Raw genomic sequence first — 23,544 nt, forward strand, 5'->3', positions numbered from 1 at the left:
GCAGTCTGCTTAAGATTCTCTCTCCTTCTCCCTCTGCCTCTCCCCCCACTCGCACTATTTCTCTCTCAAATACATAAAATCTTTTTTTTTAAAAGTAATTCAAAGTGGATCAAAGACCTAAATATAGGACCTAAGATTACAAGCCACTAGAGGAAGAGCTTCATGACACTGAATTTGCTACTGATTTCTTCGAAATGACACCAAAAGCACAGGCAACAAAAGTAAAAATAGTTAAGTTGGATGACATCAAAACTTAGAACTTGGGGGCACCTGGGTGGCTCAGTCGTTAAGCGTCTGCCTTCGGCTCAGGTCATGGTCCCAGGGTCCTGGGATCGAGCCCCGCATCGCGCTCCCTGCTCTGCAGGTAGCCCGCTTCTCCCTCTCCCACTCCCCCTGCTTGTGTTCCTCTCTCGCTGTCTCTCTCTGTCAAATAAATAAATAAAATTTTTTTAAAAAACAAAAAAACAAAAACAACAACCAGTGTTGGCGAGGATGTGGAGAAATTGGAGCCCTGTGCACTGTTGGTGGGAATGTGAAATGCTGCTTCTGCTGTGGGAAAAAGCACGGCAGCTCCTCTGAGAGTTAAACATAGGAATGCCGTATGTCCCAGCGATGCCGCTTCTGGGGGTACATCCCAAGGAGTTGGAAGGAGGGACTTAAAATAGACACGGCACACCCATGTTATCGCGGCTTTATTCACAGTAGCCCGGAGGCAGAGGCAGCCCGAACAGCCATCTGTGGATGAATGGGACAGCACGGGGTCTGTTCGCACCACGGAATATTCTTCAGTCTTACAAAGGAAGGAGATGTTGCCACCTGCTATGACAGGGGCGGACCTCGAGGACATTACACCGAGGGAAGTAAGCCAGTCCCAGGACAAAGCCTGCCTGATTCCACTTGGATGGGGTCCCTGGGATGGTCAGGTCCACAGAGACAGAAGTAGAACGGGGGTTGGGGGGTGTCGGAGGATGGGGGGGCGGGGGGAGTGGGAGTTCTTGTTTAATGGGCACAGAGTGTCAGTTTTGCAGGGTGAAGAGAGTTCTGTGGATGGATGGTGGCAGCAGCGGCACAATAATATAAATGTACTTAATACCACTGAGCTGTGTGCTTCAAAGTGGTTAAGACAGTGAATTTTATGTAATGTGTATTTTAGCACAATTTTTAACATATTAAAATGTGATGCTTACTCTACTACTATGTTTCTAGAATAGAAACATTTCTAGAATAGATTCCCAGGAGTAAAATTACTTAGAGAATCCTGATCCATATTGCCAGATGATTTTAATTCCGGAAGGATCCAAACAACTTACAGATTTGTTGGCAGGGTCACGGCATGCCTTTACCAGTGTTGAGTAACTATCATTTGTTGAAATTATTGCTGATTTGATGGGCAGAGAAATACTTTTTTATGCAAGTGTTGATCACTTACAGGTCTTTTGTGAACTGAATCATTTCAACATCTAGGCCCCGTTTTTTATAATCAACTCTGGTGTATATTTAACTCCTTGTATTTACAGCCTCAATGTTTCCTCTGGTTTTTTGGAGGGAACATCCAGAAATTTGTAAATTTTTTAATGTGAGCAATATCCAATAAGGGTTTGTCCGTTGTTTTTAAATGCCCTATTCTCTCGATACTCAACTTCCCTTCTGAAAGCTGTAGGGATGTGGGGGGTAAGGGGGTGATTTTGGTTTGGTTTTTTACTTAACTCATCTCAGATTTTATTTTGGTGTGAAGACTTAAATTGGCTTATCCCCACATCACCAACCAGTTATCTAACTAATCTTCCCCTTTCCACTGATTCGAGAGTCATTCTTTGTCATAATAATACACTTGGATGCATGTGCTTCCCGCTCTGGGGGCTGTAGCTTCGTCCCATGGACCCGACCTGCCTCTTAGGCTCTCATTACACCGGCATGAATTCACAAGCTTTCCGGTGGGTGGGACTAGCCTTCCTCACAAGTAATCTCATTCTCTTGCTTTTTATTTTTCCGGGGGAACTTTAGAACTGTTTTGTCAAGGAAAAATGTGTCAGGAAAATAAAGAGACCCAACCAAATTTTGACTGGAATTGCTTTACACCTGTAAATCAATTTGGGGGGGAAATGAACAGTATATTTATAGTATTTACCCTTCCAGTCCAGGAGCCCGCCTTCTGTGTATTTGCTCAAGTGTTTTTTTCCTCTCTCCATATTACTCATTTGTTTCTTTGCTTGTTTATGTTTAGGGTGTGTTTCATCAGTGACTTCCAGATCACAGTCCTTAGGTTCTTTAAAGAACTACTTTATATGTACAAGTCTTCAGAAGAGCATGGGGGGAAATCACTAATAAAGTTGAGATCCTTTGATCTGAGATCAATAGGAAAAATACATCAAGAAACCTCTTCGCTTGTTCATTGACTTCTAATCTGTATATTTTATGTAAAGATCCTAGAAGTCTTTCCCCCTCATCTCTTGATTTTAGCTCATCAGCACAGTCTTGGGACAGGCACGTTTCCCCTTCTCATATCCTATGAAACATCAAATCATTTGAGGCCAGGTCTCTGTCTCTTTAAAGTACGGATCTGTGGGAAGCATCTGCTCCGGACCCCCTACTAAGCCCCCTGCGCACCTCGTTCCTCATTGCACACACGTCTGAGTTCATCTGACATCACTCCCTGGGTGAGAAGGTGGTGGTGACCCTAGGAGAGCCGTCCTTCCTGAGATCTGACAACCCAGCGGGTCAGCAGCCAGAATTTAAATTCACATTACCTGACTGGAAGCACAGGCAGTTTTTGTTCAGCCAGAGGAGGAGCCAGGCAGGTGCAAGCCAAGTATGCGCAGGTGGCTAAGGACGGGTCCCCATTGCTTGTTGTAAATAACTGCATGGCCAGCCCTGGAATCCAGCAGCATCCTTCAGCTCTGGGAAAGAGGGAGGCCCGGGTGGGATTTGGTTTGCCTTTACTTAATTTATTTTTGTGGTCGATATTGGTGCATATTGTAAAAACTGCCTTCTTGCTAGTGACGGGGCCTTGCTAAAACCCCTGGACAATTGTAGCGGTTCACTCATTCCTCGAATTACAGGGCGTGCCAGCCCACAGGTGCAACTGCTAACCCCGCTTGCATCTCAGGTGTTTCTTACTATTGAAGAGGTCTAGGAAGCAGAGGGCTTTGGCGTTCTGGTTCACACAGGAGTTGTAGGAGAACGCATGAAAAGAGATGTGGTTTGAACAAACTTGGTTGTGTGTGTGTCAAGAAGTGAGGAATCTGTTTTCCGTTGTACCTGCCAGTGACTTTCCCTGCAGTTTGTTTTTAGTTGGAGGTAGCAGTGATACTTCTTTTTGTTAGGGGATCATCTCTTTGATCTCTTTGATCCCCTCCTCAAACTCCAGAAAGGTCTGTCTCCTTGGCACAGCTTTTTACATTAACTCCTTTTTAAGATAAGAAACAAAGATCTAAAGAGCTTTTAAAATTAGCCTCATAACAAGGGAAATATCCTTTTTTAGCTTAGAGATTTTAAACTTAAATTTCTGTAAACTTCAAAGTATCTAACGTGTTGCCATCTTTAAGATAAAAAACGAACACTGCATTTCATTTTATCGCTTTCTTTTAACTGCCTTTAATCTGTAGCGCTTTCTAGCTATTCAGTTTAAGGAAGCTTTCATTTCCCGTGTAATTTTTTAACTGAATTTTCCAATAAAAACACTAGATCCCGAGGGGAAAAAAAAAAAAACCCAGCATTTGAGGATCAGCTCATAACTCGGCAATAGGAGAGGCTGAGCCCGAGTCCACACTAGCGGCTTGGGATTGCATAATGTTTGAATAGCCATTTGCCTAAACACCGCGAAACCCGGGTTGCCCACGTGCTAACTCCGGTTCAGATGTTGGAGCGCCTGGAACCCGGAGCTGCCGGCGGCCAGGCGGGAACGAGGCGCCTCTGACTTTGGGGGGCCAGCCCCGGGGCGCCGGCGGTGGAGTTCCTGCGGCTCGCACACACTTGCCTTCCGTGGCCGGCACTCGAGGCCGCTCCCAGTCCGGCGGAGGGTGGGGGGCCCGGCCCCGGCCCCCGCAGCCCCGGAGAGGGGCTCTCGGGCTGGAAGTTAGCGGGGAGCGGAGCCTGCGGGAGCCGGGAGCCGGCCGGCCGTGCACACTGACAGCCGAGCAGGGCGCTCTCTCCATTTGCAGTTTTTTTAGTGTCATTTTAAGTTGCAGCTTCGGGCCAATCAGCGAGCCCCATGCCTGCTGACATCACGGGGCAGCCAGTTCCCTCCAGCTGCAGAGAGCTTCAGTTTGTCTTTTTTTTTAAACTAAAATGGAGGCTGGTTTCTTGCCTTAAGGAGTACATTGCCTTTCCCGCTGGAGTCTAGATGTGGACATGTAATAAAGCGGGCAGCAGGATGGTGGTGGACGCGGCGAACTCCAACGGGCCTTTCCAGCCCGTGGCCCTTCTCCATATTCGAGGTGAGTTATTGTGTGTCGCCGAATCGGAACCTTCTGTGCTTAGTTAATAAATGGCTATTGTGCTTCAGATAAGAGGAGCAGGAAGTCCCTGCTGGCTGAACCATCGCGCCGCGCTGCACACCGAGCCCGCGGAGGTGGGCTGTGCCACCAGGGTCTGGCCTTTTACGAAGGCTCGCGGAATCGGAGTCTTGAGAGAGGCCTTGCACGCATAGTTCAAAGCTGGTTTTTCTGCTTTCTGCTCGCTCTCCCATCCCCCTTTCCGAGCCGTGCTGATGTCAAAGGATGTGAAGTCACTGCCCGGGGAAGGTATTGGGTGGAGGTGGGAAGGAGAGGCGGGCGGCAGCGCCGGGCCAAGTTGTCTGTCCGCAGAGTTTCTGTTACATCTGGGTCGCTCGACGCTGCAAACGTTTCATCGGGGGCACATCTCCGTCATGAGGATGAACCGTCAGGAAATCATGCAGAAATGCTCGGAAGAGAACTTCCTTTAAAGGGGTTGTTTTCATTCCTGCCGTGGAGCCTCCGAGAGACATATGCTCAGGCTTTGAGATACAGAAATCTATTGTGGGTCATAATGTCTGAGATGTTAGCGGGTTCATGGAGTAGTAGGAAATATTTGGCATTTAAATAGGCTCCGTATTGACGTTTGACTTTAAAATTTAAAACGGCAACAAGTTTCCAACATGTACATGGGTCTCGCTTGCTTCTTGTAGTTTATACAAAATTTGGGTTCAGAATTGAGCTGAAAAACACAATTACCATAGTAATCAATAATTATTACATTAAAATATAAGTATCTGGGGAGTAGTATACTTGTTCTTAGTTGGCATTTTAAAGCACGTGTTATATAAAAATTTTTTTTTAATTGAGAGAGACAGAAAATGGACGTTAAGCTTTATCAGATCACTTTAAAATGTATAATGTCACAGCTACGCCCTGACAAAACAGTTGTCACTGTCAGAATCTCCTCTAAGGACCCGTGTTAAGGAAGGGTGGGGGCAATATTCCTAGGTGACTAATAGTCCTTATGACTAAAATGCCGGACAAGATTTTTCAGATCCTAGGGTGTATCCAGGGAAGATAAACCACACGAATTCTCAATCTGTTGGAATAAAATGGGTGTTGCTTTTCTCTCCAAACCCTCTTTAATAAAGCTGGTGAAAATTAATACCCACAGTGACCAACCTTTAGGTTGGGCTACGCATTCATTGTTTTATGGTGTGTGCCCAGAAAGGAGCCCGTGTTGACCACAGACAGCATGTAGTTATTTTAATGGCAGGAACCAAACGGGTGAAAGCAAAATGTAACTGTGTTTAGGTTTAACTTAGTTCTTAAATACTGACTAGTTAGCAATCAGATAATTTTATTACATATAAAATATATTTTTATAGTTTTAAGATACCTTACAAATAACGTAGGTTATTTTGGTTCGTGAGTTTTTCTGATTTTAGTAAACACTTAAGGCCCCCGTCATTTTTTGAACTAAGAGTTTATTCTGAAATGGAATTACTTGGTTTTGTGTCCTGTGATAGCACACTGATTTTTTTTTAATTTCATTCCAAGACTTTATTACAGCCAGGTTGGGTTTTTTACCTTTGGTTGAGTCACTGGTTGGTTGCTGTCGGACCGTGGAGGGAAGAAGTAGTGGGGTGCATTAACCCGAAAGAGACTTGAGTTTTTAAGAGGGGGTAACCTGTAGGGACCTGAAACTAACTTTTAATTCAAATGGGAATAATTTCTAATTTCAAAACTTGAAGAACACTGTGTTTACTCATAAGCAGTTTTTGGAGCAAGCATGTTAGTGTGCAGTTTAGCAAGATTGGTTTTACTTACATTGGTTTTTAGATTCTCGACCAACTGAACACCCAGTCAGCTGCTCTCCTGTGATGTCCGGTGCTGTGGGTCAGTGACCGTGACTGAGAGGCGCAGCTCCACCCCAGAGCCAGTGGTTTTGTGGAGAGACCCACAGGGGCCCTGCCCCCGTGCAGGGGGTACGCAGGTGCTGGGAGAGCAGGGGCTGATGTGATGATGCTGGGGAGAGGCGGCAGCCAGGAGGGGGCGACGCTGAGGGCTGCCTCCCTCTCAGGGTGCACCACGGTTCCCATTTAGGGAGGAGGGGGTCTTCCACACAGAAGGGAAAATGACCTTCCAAGGTCACACACACAGCCCGCACATGGTTGGGCCAGAATCCAAACCCAGGCATTTGTGTTGTTTTGTTTGGCATCTTTTTTTTTTCAAAAAAAAAAAAAAACTTAAAATAGAAATTTGGGCAGTTTGTAGAACGTTTTGCCACAGGATTATACTCGCGGTTTTTCCCAGTGCCTTATCAACATTTATCTGTTTTATTGGCCTCTTGTGTGTGACAGTTTGAGCCCAGGGTTCCATTTCTTTCTTTATTTTACGTCTATCTGTCAGTTCCCCTACCACGCTGTGCTAAGCAGGTCCCTAACTCACCACAGGAAGCAAGCCCCATGGCCCAGCTTTGGGAGTTTACAGCCCCCTGCGGGGTGGGTGGCACAAGTAAACAAATAAATCAATCCGATCACTAAACTGATTAGTAGTCCCAGTGGGTTGGACAGTTCTCTTCTATTAAATAATCTAGAGTTTGCAATTAATATGGTGAATTGGCATATCCTATAAAAGTTCAAGCGTGAGAGGGACACACTGTTGAAATCTACATAAACTTTTCTGTCTGTAGAAGGAGAGCGCGTCACCTGAACTTGACGGCTGTAAATTTAGCTCGATGACTTAAATCCTGGTCTCCCAGTGCTGTCCAAGAGAACTGCCTGTGTTGGTGATGACGTTCTCTGTGCTGACCACGGCGGTGGCCCCAGACACATCTGACCAGGGAGCACGTAAAATGTGGCCAGTGCACCTCAGAAACTGGATTTGGGATTTTATTTCATGAGAGTTACTCAAATTTAAGTAGACACTTGTGTCTGTGGCTTCTGTCGTGACAGCGCAGGTTTAGACTGGGGTCCATGCTTTTTCAGAAAAGGGCCAGCCTATCTCGGAGATGTCGCAGGTTCTGTTCCAGATCCCGCAGGAAAGCTCATGTCACCGCAAATCAAGTCTGACGAAGTTTTTGGTTTCCCAGCGCCTGTAGAAGTCACGTTTGCACTCTGCTCTAGTCCATTAAGTGACAGGAACAGTGCACATACCTTGATTTAAAAATACTTCATTGCTGAAAAATGCTGACCATTGCCTGAGCTCTCAGCAAGCTGTCATCACTGGTCACAGGTCACCGTAACAGATACAATAATAATGAGAAAGTTTGGAACACTGCAAGAATGATCACACTGGGACACAGAGACGCAAAGTGAGCAAACTGCTGTGGGAAAAATGGCGCCCACAGACCTGCCTAACGCAAGGTTGCCACAGACCTTCCATTTGTAAAAAACACAGTGTCCGTGAGGCGCAGTAAAATGAGGTGTGCCCGTAAATAAATAGTTTTGGCCGGGAAAGCAGACATAGGCAGTAAGTAAATGAATAGACACACCTGTGTTCCAGTAAAGCTTTATTTACAAAAGCAGGTGACAAGCCAGATCTGGCCCGTGGGACCCAGTTTGCCAACCCCCGTTCTAGACCATTCCGTGAGTTTTTGAATGGCCTGTTGGTGTAGTACAACGTTTCACTTCCAGAATCAGGTTTAAGGCCAAAAAGATGTGAATGGCCAGAGAGGAGAGAGCTCTTGACCCTTTTCCAGCTGTGTAATTCCGGCCTCCAGAGAGTCAACTGCATCTTGGTCTAGTTGTTCATAAACTCACTCGGTTGATGAGTCTGTCTTTGAAGGACTGAGATCTAGCCGTGGCCCCTTGGGGAGCTCAAGAGCAAACTATTGCTTTTGTGGGAACCCATTTTTCCTGCGATGTTGAGGTCTAACTGCAGAAGTTTGTTTTCTCACGAGTAAAAGGGGCCAGAGGCAGTGTGGAGGTCAGACCGGACCCAGTGGCTCAGCCAGCGCAGCTCCTGACCCCTGTGCACGACGCAGGTGGCTGGCTAGAGGGCCCGCCCTCCTGCGTGATGTGATCGCAGTGAGGGTGGTGCCTAGTGGTATCCACATTCCCCCAGCGTTTCAGTGGTGACCAAAAATAAAAGACCTCTCGAAAGCTCAGACCCGTGAACCTCTCTCTGCCTAGTGCCTCAGATCAGCTCAGGAGTTCTACTTCACAAACATCTGGATGTTGTGCACCTGTCCTTCTCTCTGAAGCATCTTTTTAGAAATACACCTTTAAAGCTTACCTGGAGTGATCCTGTATGCAGAGTCGTTTCTTTTGTATTCCTGAGGGTGTATGGAAGGTAACCAAAGTAACGGATCTCCCTCGAGGTGGGGGGTGTTTCTGTCAAGTCCGCACTCTTTTTGTTCATCAGTCTTCCCTTGAACTTGGGTATAATGTCTTCCAAGGGTTTTCCGATCACGACTCCTGCCTGGCAGCAAAAGCTAAACTCCCAGAATTTTTTCACTAAAATATGAAGAATGAGAGAAAAATAAAGACACGAGGTTGACAACCGGAGAGCTTGCTGCACTGCACCCGTCCGTTCTCAGCGCGACCTTCCCCTTCCCCACTGTCCTGTTTCACCACCTCATCTGCCAGGTGTTGATTATGGGCTTTCTTTTCTCGCCTCCTCCACGAATTGTAAGCATCCTGAGGAAGGTCACGGTCAGCTGGATATTTCCCATGACCTCTAGCATCATCCCTAGAGTGTAAGCACTCAGTCGGTGTTGGTGGATTGAACAGAAAAGGCTGTTTCTCTGAAGGACCATTCAGATACTGTTGATTTGGTGTATTTTCTAGTTAATTACTTGATCAATCAAACAGTACTTGTCAGGCTCCTGAGAAGCTGTCCAAGGGAACTGGTTAAAAAGATGGACACGGGTAACCACTCTGTGCTGGGCCTGGCTTCAGACTAAACCTCTTCCCTAGCAGATGGAAATAGGACCACCAAGCATGTGGAGATGTGGAGAGCTCTAAAACAGGGGGTGATTAGTTTCTCTCACTAACGTACTGAAAGGAAAGTCTTCTTTTCATCTTGGAAGGACACTGGAGTCCGTGAGGACAGAGAATTAGAGCAGGTGACATCTGGTTTTGCATTTGGCCCTTGAATCGTTCATAAATCAAAAGCCCGTCTGTTAAAAAATAAAGAGACATAACAAATACAGTAAGTGAATCTATATCAGACCTTTGTTCTAAAAAACAAAACAAAAATCCTATGTAGAAGACATTTTGGGGGCAATTGGAGAAAGTTGAGTGCAGAATGATATGGGGTGCTGTGGAATCAACTGTTAGTATTCTGGGTGCAGCAAAGGGGTGGGGGTGTCGTAGACACGGTCCTTCTTCTTAGGGACTGGAGATGGAGGATTTAGAAGCAGTATGAAGAGCTCTTCAGCTTTCTTGAAATAACACAGAGAAAAATTACCGTAAAGCAAATACACTAAAATATGAACAACTGTTGAATCTAGGGAAGTGGGTATCCAAGTGTTCATTCAGCTTCTACATAGGTTTCAACTGTTTCGTAATGTTAGAAGTATCCTGAAAATGTTCTGCTTTAGAAAAAAATGTACAGAGGAAATTTAATTATTCAGAAATTGTTTCCCAAACAGTGAGCGGTGGTCTTTATGTTCAAGTTTTGGCTTTTCCTCTTTCTGCCTTTATTCCACTTGCCAAATCAGTGGCTGTTGCTGAAATAATGAGGTGAGGGTTCGGCCGTCCTGGGCGGGCAGCGTTGAGGGGCCAGTGGGCACAGCTGCTAAGCGCATGCCGCCCGGACAGCAGCATCGTGTCACCAAACAGTATTTTGGGGGTGTACACCTTTTTGGACGTTTATTGGCATTTTTATTGGTCTTCTAAAGCATAGCAGCCTTTCAGGCACACCCGCAGGTTAAACCAGGGTTCCCTCTGAACGGGAGAGGCAGAGGTGCTCCGGGCTCCGCGTCCCCAACCCTGCACTGGCCGGCAGAGCCATCCTGGGCAAGCTGACCGGTTTTAGGAGGGTAAAAGGAACAAGTGCATCTGAAGTGCTTAAAATGGTGCCTGAAGCCTTGCGAGGCTCCCCACAACTTGACACCCCTTTGCTACGTGGACTTCAGAGCCCAGCATCTTAACCACACTTTTTTTTCCCTTCCGCTGTGTTACCCCGGTTGGTTCATCTTGAAGCATATCTGTTTCTCTCTCCCTTACTCACCAAGCCTCTTCTCCTCTCGCGGTTGGCTTGCCATTTCACCGCCCTGAAGAAACGAGCGTCATCGGTAATCGTGGCATGTGGACTGTGTCCTGCTTAGAGACGGTGTATAAAAGTACCCAGTAAGGCGATGGCAAGCACCACCTTGGTGGCCTCGCTAGTCCCTGTGCTCAGTCCTGCAGCTCTCTTGGGTCTGGTCTGCTCGGTCGGCTCCGTGAAACAGGAGATGAGTGTTTGCTTATGTTCCTCCCCTCCCTCTGTTAACGCTTTTGAAGAAGGTCTTTCGATAACGTTGAGGAAGAATGCTGTTTTCAGAGTCAGAGGTACATGATCTGTGATTAGTCCCAAACAGGATGACTTCCGTTGTCGTTCCCCTTTAGTTGTGTTTATTTTTTTTCCTAAAGATTTTATTTATCTGAGAGAGAGAAGGCGCGCAAGCAGGGGAGCAGCAGAGGGAGAGGGAGAAGCAGACTCCCCGCTGAGCACAGAGCCCGATGTGGGACTCAGGCTTACTGTTTTAAGTGTTAATGCTGTGGTGTTGACAATAGAGCTTGCCCTGTTGAACACCGGCTGATCTGTCCTTTGTCACTGATGCACATGCACTTCTGTACTCCCTTAGGATTTTTGTCTGCTGGTTGTGTCATTCACGAGCGATGCGTTCTGATTTCAGTCTTCTGACTTACAAAGTTATGAGAATAGTAATGTTTCACTGGAGGGAACAAGCCCAATCTCCCTCATCTCGGGTCCCTTATTCTTGGTAGGCCTCGAGGAGGAGGAGATGGGGAGGGTGTGCACATGCATGTGGGTTTGCGTTTGCAGACAGTTTGGGTACATACGCAACTAGGAATTGGTTTTTTTCACCTTCATGTGGTAGACCCATTTGATGACTGTGTTTTCAGAACTCTGAGGCTGTGAAGGTGTCCTCAGTCTCTGCACAGGACAGAGTTCACAAGTGTGGTCCTGGGGCCCCTGGGGTCCCAGAGATGCTTTCAAGGGATGTGCAAGGCCAAAACTGTCTTCACAAGAGTGCCAAGGCCTCGTACCTCTGTCACGGTGTGGCCATCTGCCCTAACGGTGCAAAGGCAGTGGTGGGTGACACCCTCCTTCCCCAGAGCAGGTGATGCTGTGTTCCACCACGTGCCCACCAGCCTGACCCGGGAATGTCCTTGGGGAAGCTGGAGGTGGTTTGCTTTATTCCATTTCAACCCTGGCCACCCACCTTTCGATGTTCTGTGTGACGAACGCGGAGCCCTCTGGCACGCTGGAGCATGGGGGCTTGTCTCCAAAACCGAATGGTTGTGCGAGGTACAAGCTGAACTAGCCCCTTTTTTCAGGATCGACATTCTTATTTGAAAGAACAAAAGGCAGACACACTGTCTTGAAAAGTAATGACGTGAGTCAGCCAATTCAAAGGAAACAGGAGTGACACTCTTTGTTGCCCATGATAAAATTCAAGCTTGCAGGCAAAAATTTGAATTTCGGAAAACTTGTATCTGCCAGCGTGAGCTTGACGCTCCCCACGCTGATGACCCTGGTGATGTCAACAAATGGAGCTTCTCGGTGTTCTGTGGAAGGTCTGCACAACCCCACACACCAGCATGTTCCAAATGAGCAGGAAATGATGCTACCAACACGTGTGGGCAGAAGAGACATTCAACGTGTAGGACACACCATGGGGTCTGGGTGTAAAATATCCATCAGTATAGTTTCAGCTTCTGTGTTGCAACTGATTTTTGAGAAACTACCACTTGTTGAATGTTAGCGTAGAATCAAGGAACAATATCCACAATTTTTTGAAAAACTCATCAGAATGCCTCACTTCAAATAAACATGTCTGTGTGAGGCTGGGCTTTTTTTTTTTCCCCCCATATACTTCAACCAAAACAGCATATCAAACAAATGGAATTACAGAAGCAGAAATGCAACTCTTTCTGTCCTCTGTTAAGTTAGACATTAAAGAGATACGCAGAAATGTAGAACTGGGCTATGCTTTTTGCTAATTTGGGGGAGGGGTTATTTTCATGATATTTAGGTTCACACAAAATGAGCCTATTCTTATTGCTTTAAATGAGTTAGTAAATATTCTAAGCATTCTAAGGGCACCTGGGTGGCTCAGTCGGTTAAGTGTCAGACTCTTGATTTCAGTTCAGGTCATGATCTCAGGGTCTTGAGATCCAGCCCCGCAACAGGCCCCGTGGTGGACGTGGAAACTGCTTGGGATTCCCTCTCCCTCTCCCTCTGCCCCCTCCTGTCTCTTTCTCTCTCTCTTTCTTAAAAAAATATATTCATATATATTTTTATATTTTTTATATATATATTTATATTTTTAAGCATCTTCTAATCTGGTCAGTATCAGCGGCTGTAGCCCACGTAATCCAAGCTCTGTAGGGCTCTGTGGACTTTTTTAGAGTGTAGTGGGTCCTGACACCAAAAAAATTAGAAGCCACTGGCCTGGGAAGTCTCTCTACCTTGGGCTGGATGTGGCCCTGGCCCTATTTTTACCAAGCCTCTGTATTTTTTTCTCTTTCCCGTCACCTCAAAAAAAAAAAAAAAAAATCCAAATTAAAGTCAGTCAGCTGGTAGTGGGAGCGGGTCTCTCAGGCCACAGTGACAGGACGCTGCCTGTGCCCCGAGCCTGCAGCGCAGGGGGTAAAGTCACCCGGGACACAGAGCCTCCCTTTCTACCTTAGTCCGCTTCCTGGTGTCTTTTTTAAAATCTTAAAAAAAGGGCGCCTGGGTGGCTCAGTTGGTTAAGCGACTGCCTTCAGCTCAGGTCATGATCCTGGAGTCCCGGGATCGAGTCCCGCATCGGGCTCCCTGCTTGGCAGGGAGTCTGCTTCTCCCTCTGATCCTCCCCCCTCTCATGCTCTCTGTCTCTCATTCTCTCTCTCTCAAATAAATAAATAAAATCTTTAAAAAAAAAATAAATAAAATAAAATCTTAAAAAAAAAAAAAAATCCATATGTGAATACAGCCACTTTGAAAATTTGTTTTACTTACAAATCTAAAATTCTCTCTGGCCTGAATCCCCCAAATCAGCCTCCTAGCTTTCCTATGATCTCAAAGTTAATTGTTTGGGTTCACAGTGTATCATCCCAGGTGTGCGTGCCTGTTCACATACATGATATATGTTCGTATTCACAGAAAGTATAAAGTATTTTTTGTTTACTTAAGAAAAAGGTTGACATGAGAGCGGTTTTAGAAATGTACACTTTTTACAGGTTTTGAGTATCTGATCTCTGTCTGCGGCGCTGTGATGCCCCGAGGTGACATCGTTACGTTATATTGTCCTGTATTGAACCACGTACACGGATGTGACATAAACTGAGTGTGGTCTTCCACGTCTTCCTGCTAATTGGGCTTAAACTCTTGGACCAGGTGGGCCCCTGGGAGGAGCACCTGTGGAGCACCTCCCACATGCCTGGGACTGTCCCAGGGGCTGTCAGAGGCCCTTAACGCCCACAGGCTGGCAGGAGAGAAGCTCTGTGCTTGTTTTACGGGCGTCAGAAACCATCCCCCGAGCGCACCTGACCAGTGAGTGCAAGGCCGGAAGGAACCTCGAACTGTCCGCCTAGAACTTAGGCCACTCCTGCCACGCCAGGCTGCCAGAAATGTGGCTTTTTGCTTCTCCACGCTTGAGACCTGGTCCCAGGGAGACATTTTACTTCAGAAAGCATCGGTGACCCTCCTGTGCTCGCTCTTAAAATCTTTCAGTAGAGGTTGGAAACATGGAGGTCTTGTTAGTTTAGTGACCTGCCCCTTCCTACCAGAACCCAGAGCTCTCAGATCCACGGTCCGGGCCTGATGGTCATTTGCTGGGGTCCTTGACCAAGTCTCCATACCCTCCTGAGCCTGCAAATGCCTTGGTTTAAAGATGCAGTAGAGGGGCGCCTGGCCGGCTGTCAGGGGAAGCGTGCGACTCTTGATCTCGGGGTCCTGAGTTCGAGCCCCATGTTGGATGTAGAGATTGCTTAAAAATAGATGATAGATAGATAAGATATGCATTTGATTAAATTACCTATTTTCAAAGGAATTGAAAGAAAGGTGCTTAGATTCGTGTTCGTCTCGTATCCCTGAGGACAAAAGCATGTCATGAGAATAAGCAAGTGCCTCCTTTTACTTTATTCTTAGGAGAAATGCTTTGCCTTAGGAAACTTACATGGCTGTCCAGTGACTAAGAGTTTTTTAAAACTCTAATAATTCCAGACACTTTTCCTCTTTGCAGTAAAGTCAGTCACAAATGACATTACATTGAAAAGGTATTAATCTTAAAGGTTAACTGAAATTTGTACTTGAAGCCAGGTCACATTTAGGATGCCCTGAAATTCTTACCTCCTTGTCCCAGCCCCCTGCTTCCTCCCCTAAAGCACTCCTTTCTCCTGTGTGTCCTTTGTTTTCCAGATGAGGCCTTCACAAACTGACCTCCTAAGGCCTCACTTCCTTTGGGTGGACTTTTCTAATTCAAACAATACAGTATCCGTAGCTCCCGTAGCTCAGACCCTGCACTTTCTACTTCTAAATGGTGTGCATCAGTTACATGCAAACATCTATCAAGATACTCGTCTTGAAAATTTTTTTGCATTTAATTTTGATGTGAGTTGTAATTCTCTGTATTCAGTTAACTGAACATAGATTGTCCTGCCTACATAGGTTGGAAAAATACCTTTTGATGGGTGCATGTGTTTGAATGCATGGGAGCACGCACTCGTGTTTATTTAAAGCCAAATATCAACCTGTAAAAACCAGTGCAGTTGACAGTCTTGTTCTTTAGTACGTGGGCTTGATCGTTTGCCTGTGTGAGCCTTTTCTTTATTTTAACAAAAGGAGAGCCTCCTTTTGAGTGAAACAGAAGCGAGACCTGGAGCCCCCCAGATAATTTTCCACACCAGACTTCACTTCTGAGTATTAAAAACAGTAATGACAAAGGGAAGTTTAAGAAGCATGTTCAGGCAAACGTTCTTTGGCAGAAAACGGGGACTTCTCAGCCAGTGGCCAGCCTTCACCCTGGCACCCAGAGACAGCGAGACGTGCCGCCCGTGTCACGATTCATGCCAGTTAGGAGCGTGCCGAGCCGAGGCACGGCGGTCCCAGAGCAGGTCCGGCGGCCGCCATCTGTGCGTGCTTTCTTGCCTGTCGTCCGGGGCACCGAGCATTACCATCATTCAGGGTCTTCCAAAACGGTGGAGCCGTGAGAACAAATGGTTGGGGGAGACAGGTTTGCTAGGAGCAGGTCCGGACGGCGGGCTGCAGCGGAGTGGATATCAGAAGAGGACACAGACTGTTATTGTCGGTCATTAGCGCCCAGGAAGCTTTAATCTTCAAAGCTCCCTGCATGTGTTCATTAACCTTCCTCTTTCCTATGCGGTGGCAGAGAGGTATCATTAGTCCCACCTTTAGAGCTGTGGAATCCCGAGTAGAAAGGCTGCCCGACTTGCCTGAGGTCCCACAAGGAGCTGGTGACAGACCAGATGAGCACTCGGGTCTTCTGACTCACCGTTCTGGGCTCTCACACCCCTCCGAATGGGCACCGGGGCTGCTCTGGCAGGTTCCTCTGCCGCCGAGAACCATCTGCACGGTACTTTCTGCTCTCGGGTTTGTATCGTGGTGGAGCGTGCAGGGCTGCGGAAACCAGCTCGGTTGATATTCTGGCGTCATCTAGAAAAGAGACGCAGACTCTGGGTCCTGAAAGTAAGGCCGTACCTGGGGAGTTTGTGGGCACGCATGAAATTTACCCCGGGGAGACTCCAGTGGTGCTCATGTCCCCTCGCCCACTCGCCCCTCAGCCGAGCCCGGAGCTCCTATTGCAGGACCTCGGACTGACTGGTTTCCACTTGACTTAAGGACCTGGTGCATCCTCAGAGACTCACGTGTTTTGTTTCATTTTCAACAAAGCTGACAGGGGTACTTTCAGTGCTGAACAGAAACTCACTACTCGTGAAGATTCCTCATGAGTAATTCTTAAAATTTAGTACGAAATTAGCTACATCGTTCTCCTGGTAGTAGTGTAGCATGGAGGTCTGGATGGGGAGAAGCATCTTTTGTCTGCAGCTTAGCTGAAAACTTAGTATAGGCATTTGTCCAAGGGGGAAACCGTCGTAAAGACAACTATTTATTGATGATGTATACAATTGAGGGGATGTTTACATTGTAGTAGAAAAACAGTCTATGAACTCGAGTTCCTCATTTTCATAAAGCTCTGCAAATGTTTCCTTCCTCATTCTTGGCTTTCAAGTAGTGTGTGTGTGTGCTCTTGTGGACTTAAGCATTGGTAGTGTGCAGCCCTACATCCTTTGTTGTGCCGAATGAGGTTAAAGGTAAGACGAAAAATGTTTAGTTAAATGAGTTCGTTTCAAAAGGGAGGAAACCTTGATGGACTGTCCCTAACACAGAAAGAACAAAATTTCGTTTTGACCTTCTGCCTCATGGCCACCTAAAGCTTTGTTTTGCTCCTTTGGCAAATATTTAGAAATCTCTCCCCAGGTGGTTGGCAGTGTGCTGGGTGCTGAAGGTGCGTGTCTGCACCTGCTTCAGCCTGGCACCCAGGAGGGTGAGCCGGCCCTGTGGGCAGGGCAGGGCCTCCCTGGAGAATCGACACTCGGTAAGCCCCGTGGTGGTCCCCGGACGCTGCTGGGGCCGGGGGATTAGTTCGCGCACTAGAGAGTGTGTTGGGATGGGGTGTGGCGACGTGGTGAGAGAAATCTGAGAAAGGGGCTTCTCTCACGTACCATCTCTCTATGGACTGGTTAGTGGAGGGCCTCAGAGTGACGGAGGGGAAAGGCAGGACACAGCGCAGTGGTGTGGCCCACCGCTCTTGTCAGCGCACGACGGAGGGAGGGCTCTGGGTACGTTCCTGTGGTTCCGCAGCGAAGCTCAAAGGGCAGGCAAACTAAAAGCGATACTTTGGTGAGGAAATCAGGGTTTTCACCATGAGTGCGTGTGTGTGTGTGTGTGTGTGTGTGTGTATTTGAACCATGCAAAGGTATTACCTATTACCTATTTAAAAAGTTAAGAAAAGGCGTAGCATTAAAAGTGGGGGCCGGATCCTGATTACTGATCTTCACAGTTGGAAACCGAGGCTGCTGTTTTCCTGTGCTTTGGAAGTTACTGCTGTGCTTTTAGTCCGTTCACCGGAAAGCCAAGATCATGGATTTGTTGGGGCGCCTGGGTGGCTCAGTCGTTAAGCGTCTGCCTTCGGCTCAGGTCATGATCCCAGGGTCCTGGGTTCGAGCCCCGCATCGGGCTCCCTGCTCGGCGGGAAGCCTGCTTCTCCCTCTCCCACTCCCCCTGCTTGTGTTCCCTCTCTCACTGTGTCTCTCTCTGTCAAATAAATAAATAAAATCTTAAAAAAAAAAAAAAGATCATGGATTTGTGTTGAGACTTGACCAGAATTGAACTCTGTTGGTCCTTCTCCCTGCGTGCACACTCTCCGCCCTGGCCCAGCCTGTTTGAGCATACCCCCTCATTCGTGAGGACGGCAGAGCACGAGGGTGCGGGTGGATGGGGCAGGTCAGTCACCCCTAGACTTCCCCGCCAGGGCCTCACTCACATCCTGTCTTGCTGGTTGGACTGACCGTTCATTATCACGTCTCATTAGGTGAGTGAACCAGTTTTGCTGTATTTCAGACCTTGTCAGCATGCGGTCAGCCCTGTTCCCTTCTTATGTGTGAAATGGCAAAGCTGTCAAAACCAGATCTGCTGAGAACCAGATGTGCCGTGTCCTCTTCAGCACACAGGGCTTTCAGAAGTTTCTAGGATGGGAGGGGAAGTTGAGGAAGGTAGGGCCCAGTGGCTTTGGTTTTCCCGGTGGTGGCGGGGGGCGGGGGGTGCCTCTGCAAGAATCCAGGGGGAACCAGTGAGGAGCGAAGAGGAGCTGACCAGACATCGGTGGCGTGTGGAAGGGCCTGAAGGACGCAGGCCAGGGTGACAGTCACGACTCACTGCAGAGTGTTCGTGGCCCCTTAACACAGATGGACAGCAGCCCCTTATCGCAGATGCGCTTTGCAACTATTTTCTCCCCATCTGTAGGGCATCTTTTCACTTTCTTGATGATCTCATTTCTCGCTCAGGAGTTTCTAATTTGGGTGAAGTCCAGTTTGTCTGATTTGTCTCTTGCTGCTTGTGGTTTTGGTGCTCAGATCTAAGAAACCACTGCCTAATCCAAAGATTTGCTCCTATGTTTTCTTCTAAGAGTTTTGTGATCTTAGTTGGTCTTCGATCCATTTTGAGTTATTTTTTGTATATGGTCTTAGGTAAGGGTCCAACCTCATCCTCTTGCAAGCGGACATCCAATTTTTCCCAGCACCGTTTGTTGAAAAGACTGTCCTTTCCCCCACTGAATGGGCTTGGCACGCTTGTTGAAAGTCAGTGGACCATAATGTGTGGGTTTATTTCTGGACTCTGTTCTGTTCCGTTGGCCTATATGTCTCTAGCTTTGATTGCTGTAGCTTTGTCAAAACTTTTTAAAATCAGGAAATGGGAGTCCTCCAGCTTTATTCTTTTTCAGAATTGTTTTGTAGTCAGGGTCCCCTGTGTTTCCACGTAAATTTTAGAACCAGTTTCTTCGCCCTCCTGGCCTCCCTGCAGCCCTATGTGGGCTAGAGTCGGTTAGATCAGGATAGTACCGTTCAGACTCTCCCCGGCAGCCCCTCTGACTCTGAGTGAGGCGAGCCCACTATTGTCCCGAGTCTGGGGCCTTGGCCTGACTCATGACTCAATCCACCGAGAACCCCCAAGGTGTTGAGGTTTCTGAAGTCTCAGGTTTTGTCCTAAAAAGCTATTTGAATCTTGTATCCTATTCCATAATTATTATAGTTAGAGTAAAAGCGTTTAGCACGGTTTAGCGGCGTTGTCAAACCGATGCTCCCGGAAGTGTCATGTTCATCCTGTGGCTTTATGCACCCCGCCCCCAGAATGCATACCCCAGTTTAAAAGGCCAAGCTGGGGAGAACCTGCCTGTCAGAGGTCCCTTATTTATTTGTCAAGGTTGTTGCTTCGGCTGCGTGCTGTGTAAGCTCTCCAGACCACAGGCTGGCATCCATCCACACTGGGTGAAGTGGCATTCCCTGACTTACAGCATGTTGGTGTCTCTTGCAATACTGCGGTCCTCTTTGATTCTTGAGCTTAGATTTAGATCTTGTCATTCCTAACCATCAAAAAGATTTCATTCCTAGAGGAGGAAATCCACTTCGTGCCCTAGGCTCTCTTTGTGGGGGAGCTCCCTTTGGCCAGGGAGCATGCATACTTAGTTTACCTGCATTCAAATGGACCAAGGATGGTGGTCTAGGATCAGTCATTTCCAAAGGTCTGTGCCAAGGGCAAAAATCATGGGTTTTTGTAAAGCTAAATGTATTCAATTTGCAGGACTCTCCTTCATTCTCAGATTGTCCTTTGTGCTGTTAAAAGATCTTTTCTGGTTGAATTTTTTTTTAATGTTCTTATTTGTCAGGGAGGTAAGCCAATGTCCATCTTCAAGATTCTTTGTGAAATTTTACTGGTTTGTGAAATCCTAACTCCAGAACATCATTTTAAGCCACAAATCTCAGGTTTTTACCTTGTTTACGTTTGGAATTACCACCTAATATTAGGCAGTTTATGTAACTAAATGCTCATTGTTTTATTTCTTTAATATGAAATGTCCGGACTAGACACACCGTAGACACGGAAAGCCGGTTGGAGGTTGCCGGGTACCGGGGGAGGGGAGTGAGGTGTGATTACGGGAAAGGGATGAGAGTGTGGAAACCACACACTTAGTTGGGGGCTGCACTGTGTGAGCCCCACATGCCTCGGAGTGCGGTTGTACACGTTAAAATGGCTAATTGGATGTCATGTGATTGCACCTCCATTTAAAAACTCCACTCAATGGTGTCATTATGTGGAAGGCCAGAGGGTGGGTGGGGGTGTGTCTTATCAGGTTACAGAGTCCAGGTGTGCGTGGGACACGCCCGCACACGCGTGATATGCCGTGTTCTTGTGCTCCCAGGCGTCTTCATCAGAAGCTGACAAGGTAGACAGACTTCCTGCTTCGGGACAGCAGAAAGGTGTGTTCTGACACTGCCCTGAGACTCAGAGATACCCTTTATTCTCACCTCAGAAGCAATATGTCTTCCCCACCTTTTTACAACCTTTCACACCGGGAAGTTAAAATTTTGAAATCACCTTCAGGAGAAATCCAAATAAAGTTTCTCGTGTTGCTCTTTTTAGTGGCCGTGTTATTCATGTTGACTGCGACGCCGGCCATCACGCTGGAGGGAGTCCGTTCTCTGTCCTATAAACCCTGCGAGGGGGAGCATGAGATCTGGCCTCCCCTCCTCCCACCCCTAAAAAGAAAGGACCAGAAGAGGAAAGGCCCTACATTATTTTTAAGTGAGCAAGAATTCTTATGAATTCTGAGTACAGTATTTCTTTCTTTTTTTTTTTTTTAGATTTTATTTATTTATTTGACAGAGAGAGACACAGCGAGAGAGGGAACACAAGCAGGGGGAATGGGAGAGGGAGAAGCAGGCTTCCCGCAGAGCAGGGAGCCCGATGTGGGGCTCGATCCCAGGACCCTGGGATCATGACCTGAGCCGAAGGCAGACGCTTAACGACTGAGCCACCCAGGCGCCCCCAGTATTTCTTTTTAAGACTTTCTCTTCTTGCCGCTTCCAGAAGGAAACCCACAGCCAGGAAATGCTGGGCCAGGGCCCTGCCTGCCTTTGGGGATCTGGGGCAACCTGCTCACTGCTATCCAGGTTTCTTAGTTTCCTGAAAGAAAGAAAGTTTCCTGAAAGAAAGTTTCACCTCTGTTAAAATACAGACTGTGCTTTACTTGTAACAGAACAGATGATCTCTTTTAATATTCCATAAAGTTGGAGCTTTTCAAGGAAGATGATTTTGCCACTAAACTTTGTGAATGTTTGTGCTTCGTCGACATTTCGATGGGTTTCCGTGCATCGCCCCTGGTGGCCGAGGGCTGGGCAGGGCACTTGGGTCCTGCAGGGGGAGGAAGGGACCGCAGCTCTGCCTGGCGGTTCCGCCCCCCCCAATTGCATTTCTCTACGGGATGCTTGTTGTCCTTGTCATTTCCTTGTTTGCGGTGTTGACACGGTGCTCCTAGAAACCCAGTGCTGGCTCCGTGCCCATGGTGACAGAAGGGGAAAGTTCTCGGCAGCTGTTGGGGTTTAGCCCCCTGGCCAGCGCGGCGGCTCGCTGGGCGCTCCTGCCGGGACCCACGTGCTTCTGTCGGGGCGTCAGAAGCCGTGAGTGCCGTGTGTGTCAGGAAAGCATCTGCCTTCCACCTGCCGTCAATGCAGAAGGTCTTGTTACTGGCTTTCTGGCCCAGAGAAAAACCGAGGTGTAATCCCTAAACGTGTCCGGTTGTCCTCCAACCCTTCTTCAGGACTCAGTACGCGCCAGTCCACGGGAGAGGGGGTTTCCAAACCCATCCGTTGACATTTTGCCCCCCCATCCCATTTTATTTCCACAAAACCCCCCGTTATCACTGGCAGAACCGCGTGGGACGAGCCCCGCGCTGCTCTCTCGATGCGAGACCAGGGATGACACTAACGAGGGATGATCTACCCCAGAACTGTAAACAGAGCCTCAATTGTGGCTTTGAAAGTTCTGACCTGATTTGGTCCCGCGTGGCGGCCAACGACAGCCGAGGGCTGGCCCAGATCAGCATTAACCCAGAGCAGCAGAAAATCTGCCCGCGCTGGGGCTCCCGCGGGGATGCGTCCGAGAGGGACACGGGCAGCGGGCTTTGTCTGTGCGCTGAGTGTGCGTCCTAGCCAATACCTAGCAAAGGTATGTAGCCGAAATAGGACATCATCGTGTTATTCTATTGAAAAGAAACATGGTTTCTACTAAGTTGGGTCAGAGTATTAGCGACCGTATCAGATGCTTGTGTTTACAAGTGTAGGTGGAAAATTCAAGTCCATAAAGCAGGGGCACAAAGATACAGAAGCCTGCCCTCAGGGGGTTTGCGGTGAAGGAAGGTGGGGAAGAGAGCATAAATCTCTGGGATGGAAAGTCACACGAAAGTGGCTCAAGCCACAGGTGCCATGGGGCGAGGGGGAGGGCGAGAGCCACTGTGATGCGGGGGGGGGGGGACCTGGCAGAGCAGACCGCACGGGGGTGAGAGCTGGCAGGGGTGCTGGTCATGGGGGCGGCAGTTGGGTGCATGGCCATTTTACTGTTGATGTGTTCATCCTGCACATGCTTCTGAGCACTTCCATGTCCACACCTGCTGCACACCAGTGAAGTGTGTAAAGGCCAGCAGTCCGTGTGCAAATAACAGTGCCGTGCACACACGCAGGGCACGCGCCTCAACTCAGCTCTGGGCAAGAGAGGTGTGGTGTTTGTTCATTTTACCACAAATGAAATAGGGTTGTTCTTGTTGGTATCTGTGATCTCTTAATGTATAAGATATGCTTGCATATTTTTAGGGTGTTATTTATACTTTGGCTACTTCCAAAAAAGAATATGATATGGCCTAAAATATTAGAAAATATGCAACAATCTATTAAAGGAAAGAAAGGAACTAGAAGCCACTGCAGAGGGCCGGTTCCCCTTCTGGGTGGAGTTCTTGAACACGGTGTCAGAAAAATTGTATATGACCCATTAGCTGAGCCTCTTTTTAAGCTTCCTTCTGGTTCGTGATGCTGAAACCATTGCAGGCGCACCCAAGGAGATGCTTCTCTTCCTGTCCACTTGTACGCCAGGACGCGCCTCCAGATTGCAGTACATCAGCTGTTTACACTGGTTCAAGTTGAGTTTAATCTGTCCAAAAGCAGTCTTATTTTCGCAGCAGTATTATGACGGGAATTTGAAGGCAAACCTCAAAAGAAGTAACTACTTGGGGGGTTCCTGGGGGCTCAGTCGGTTGAGCATCTGACTCTTGATTTTGGCTCAGGTCATGATCGCAGGGTCGTGGGTTTGAGCCCTGGGTTGG

General features: G+C 47.7%; 1 protein-coding gene across 7 annotated transcripts in view; it reads left to right on the forward strand.

Moving 5' to 3' along the window:
- PPP2R5C (protein phosphatase 2 regulatory subunit B'gamma) overlaps positions 1 to 23,544 on the forward strand; it is a 121,962-nt gene that overhangs the window by 24,513 nt on the left and 73,905 nt on the right. The window contains exon 1 of one of the 7 annotated variants that reach the window (XM_032405951.1): positions 4,218 to 4,436. The exons of 5 other annotated variants lie outside the window; for them this stretch is intronic. In XM_032405951.1, coding sequence (XP_032261842.1) covers positions 4,343 to 4,436 — 94 coding nt within the window. In that variant the 5' untranslated portion in view covers positions 4,218 to 4,342. Of the gene's footprint in view, positions 1 to 4,217; positions 4,437 to 23,544 lie in introns of those variants that run through there. One more of the 7 variants, XM_032405952.1, reaches the window with a different exon arrangement.

The sequence above is a fragment of the Phoca vitulina genome, unplaced genomic scaffold (assembly GCF_004348235.1).
Source record: "Phoca vitulina isolate PV1807 unplaced genomic scaffold, GSC_HSeal_1.0 scaffold7, whole genome shotgun sequence".
In the NCBI taxonomy this organism is placed as follows: domain Eukaryota; kingdom Metazoa; phylum Chordata; class Mammalia; order Carnivora; family Phocidae; genus Phoca; species Phoca vitulina.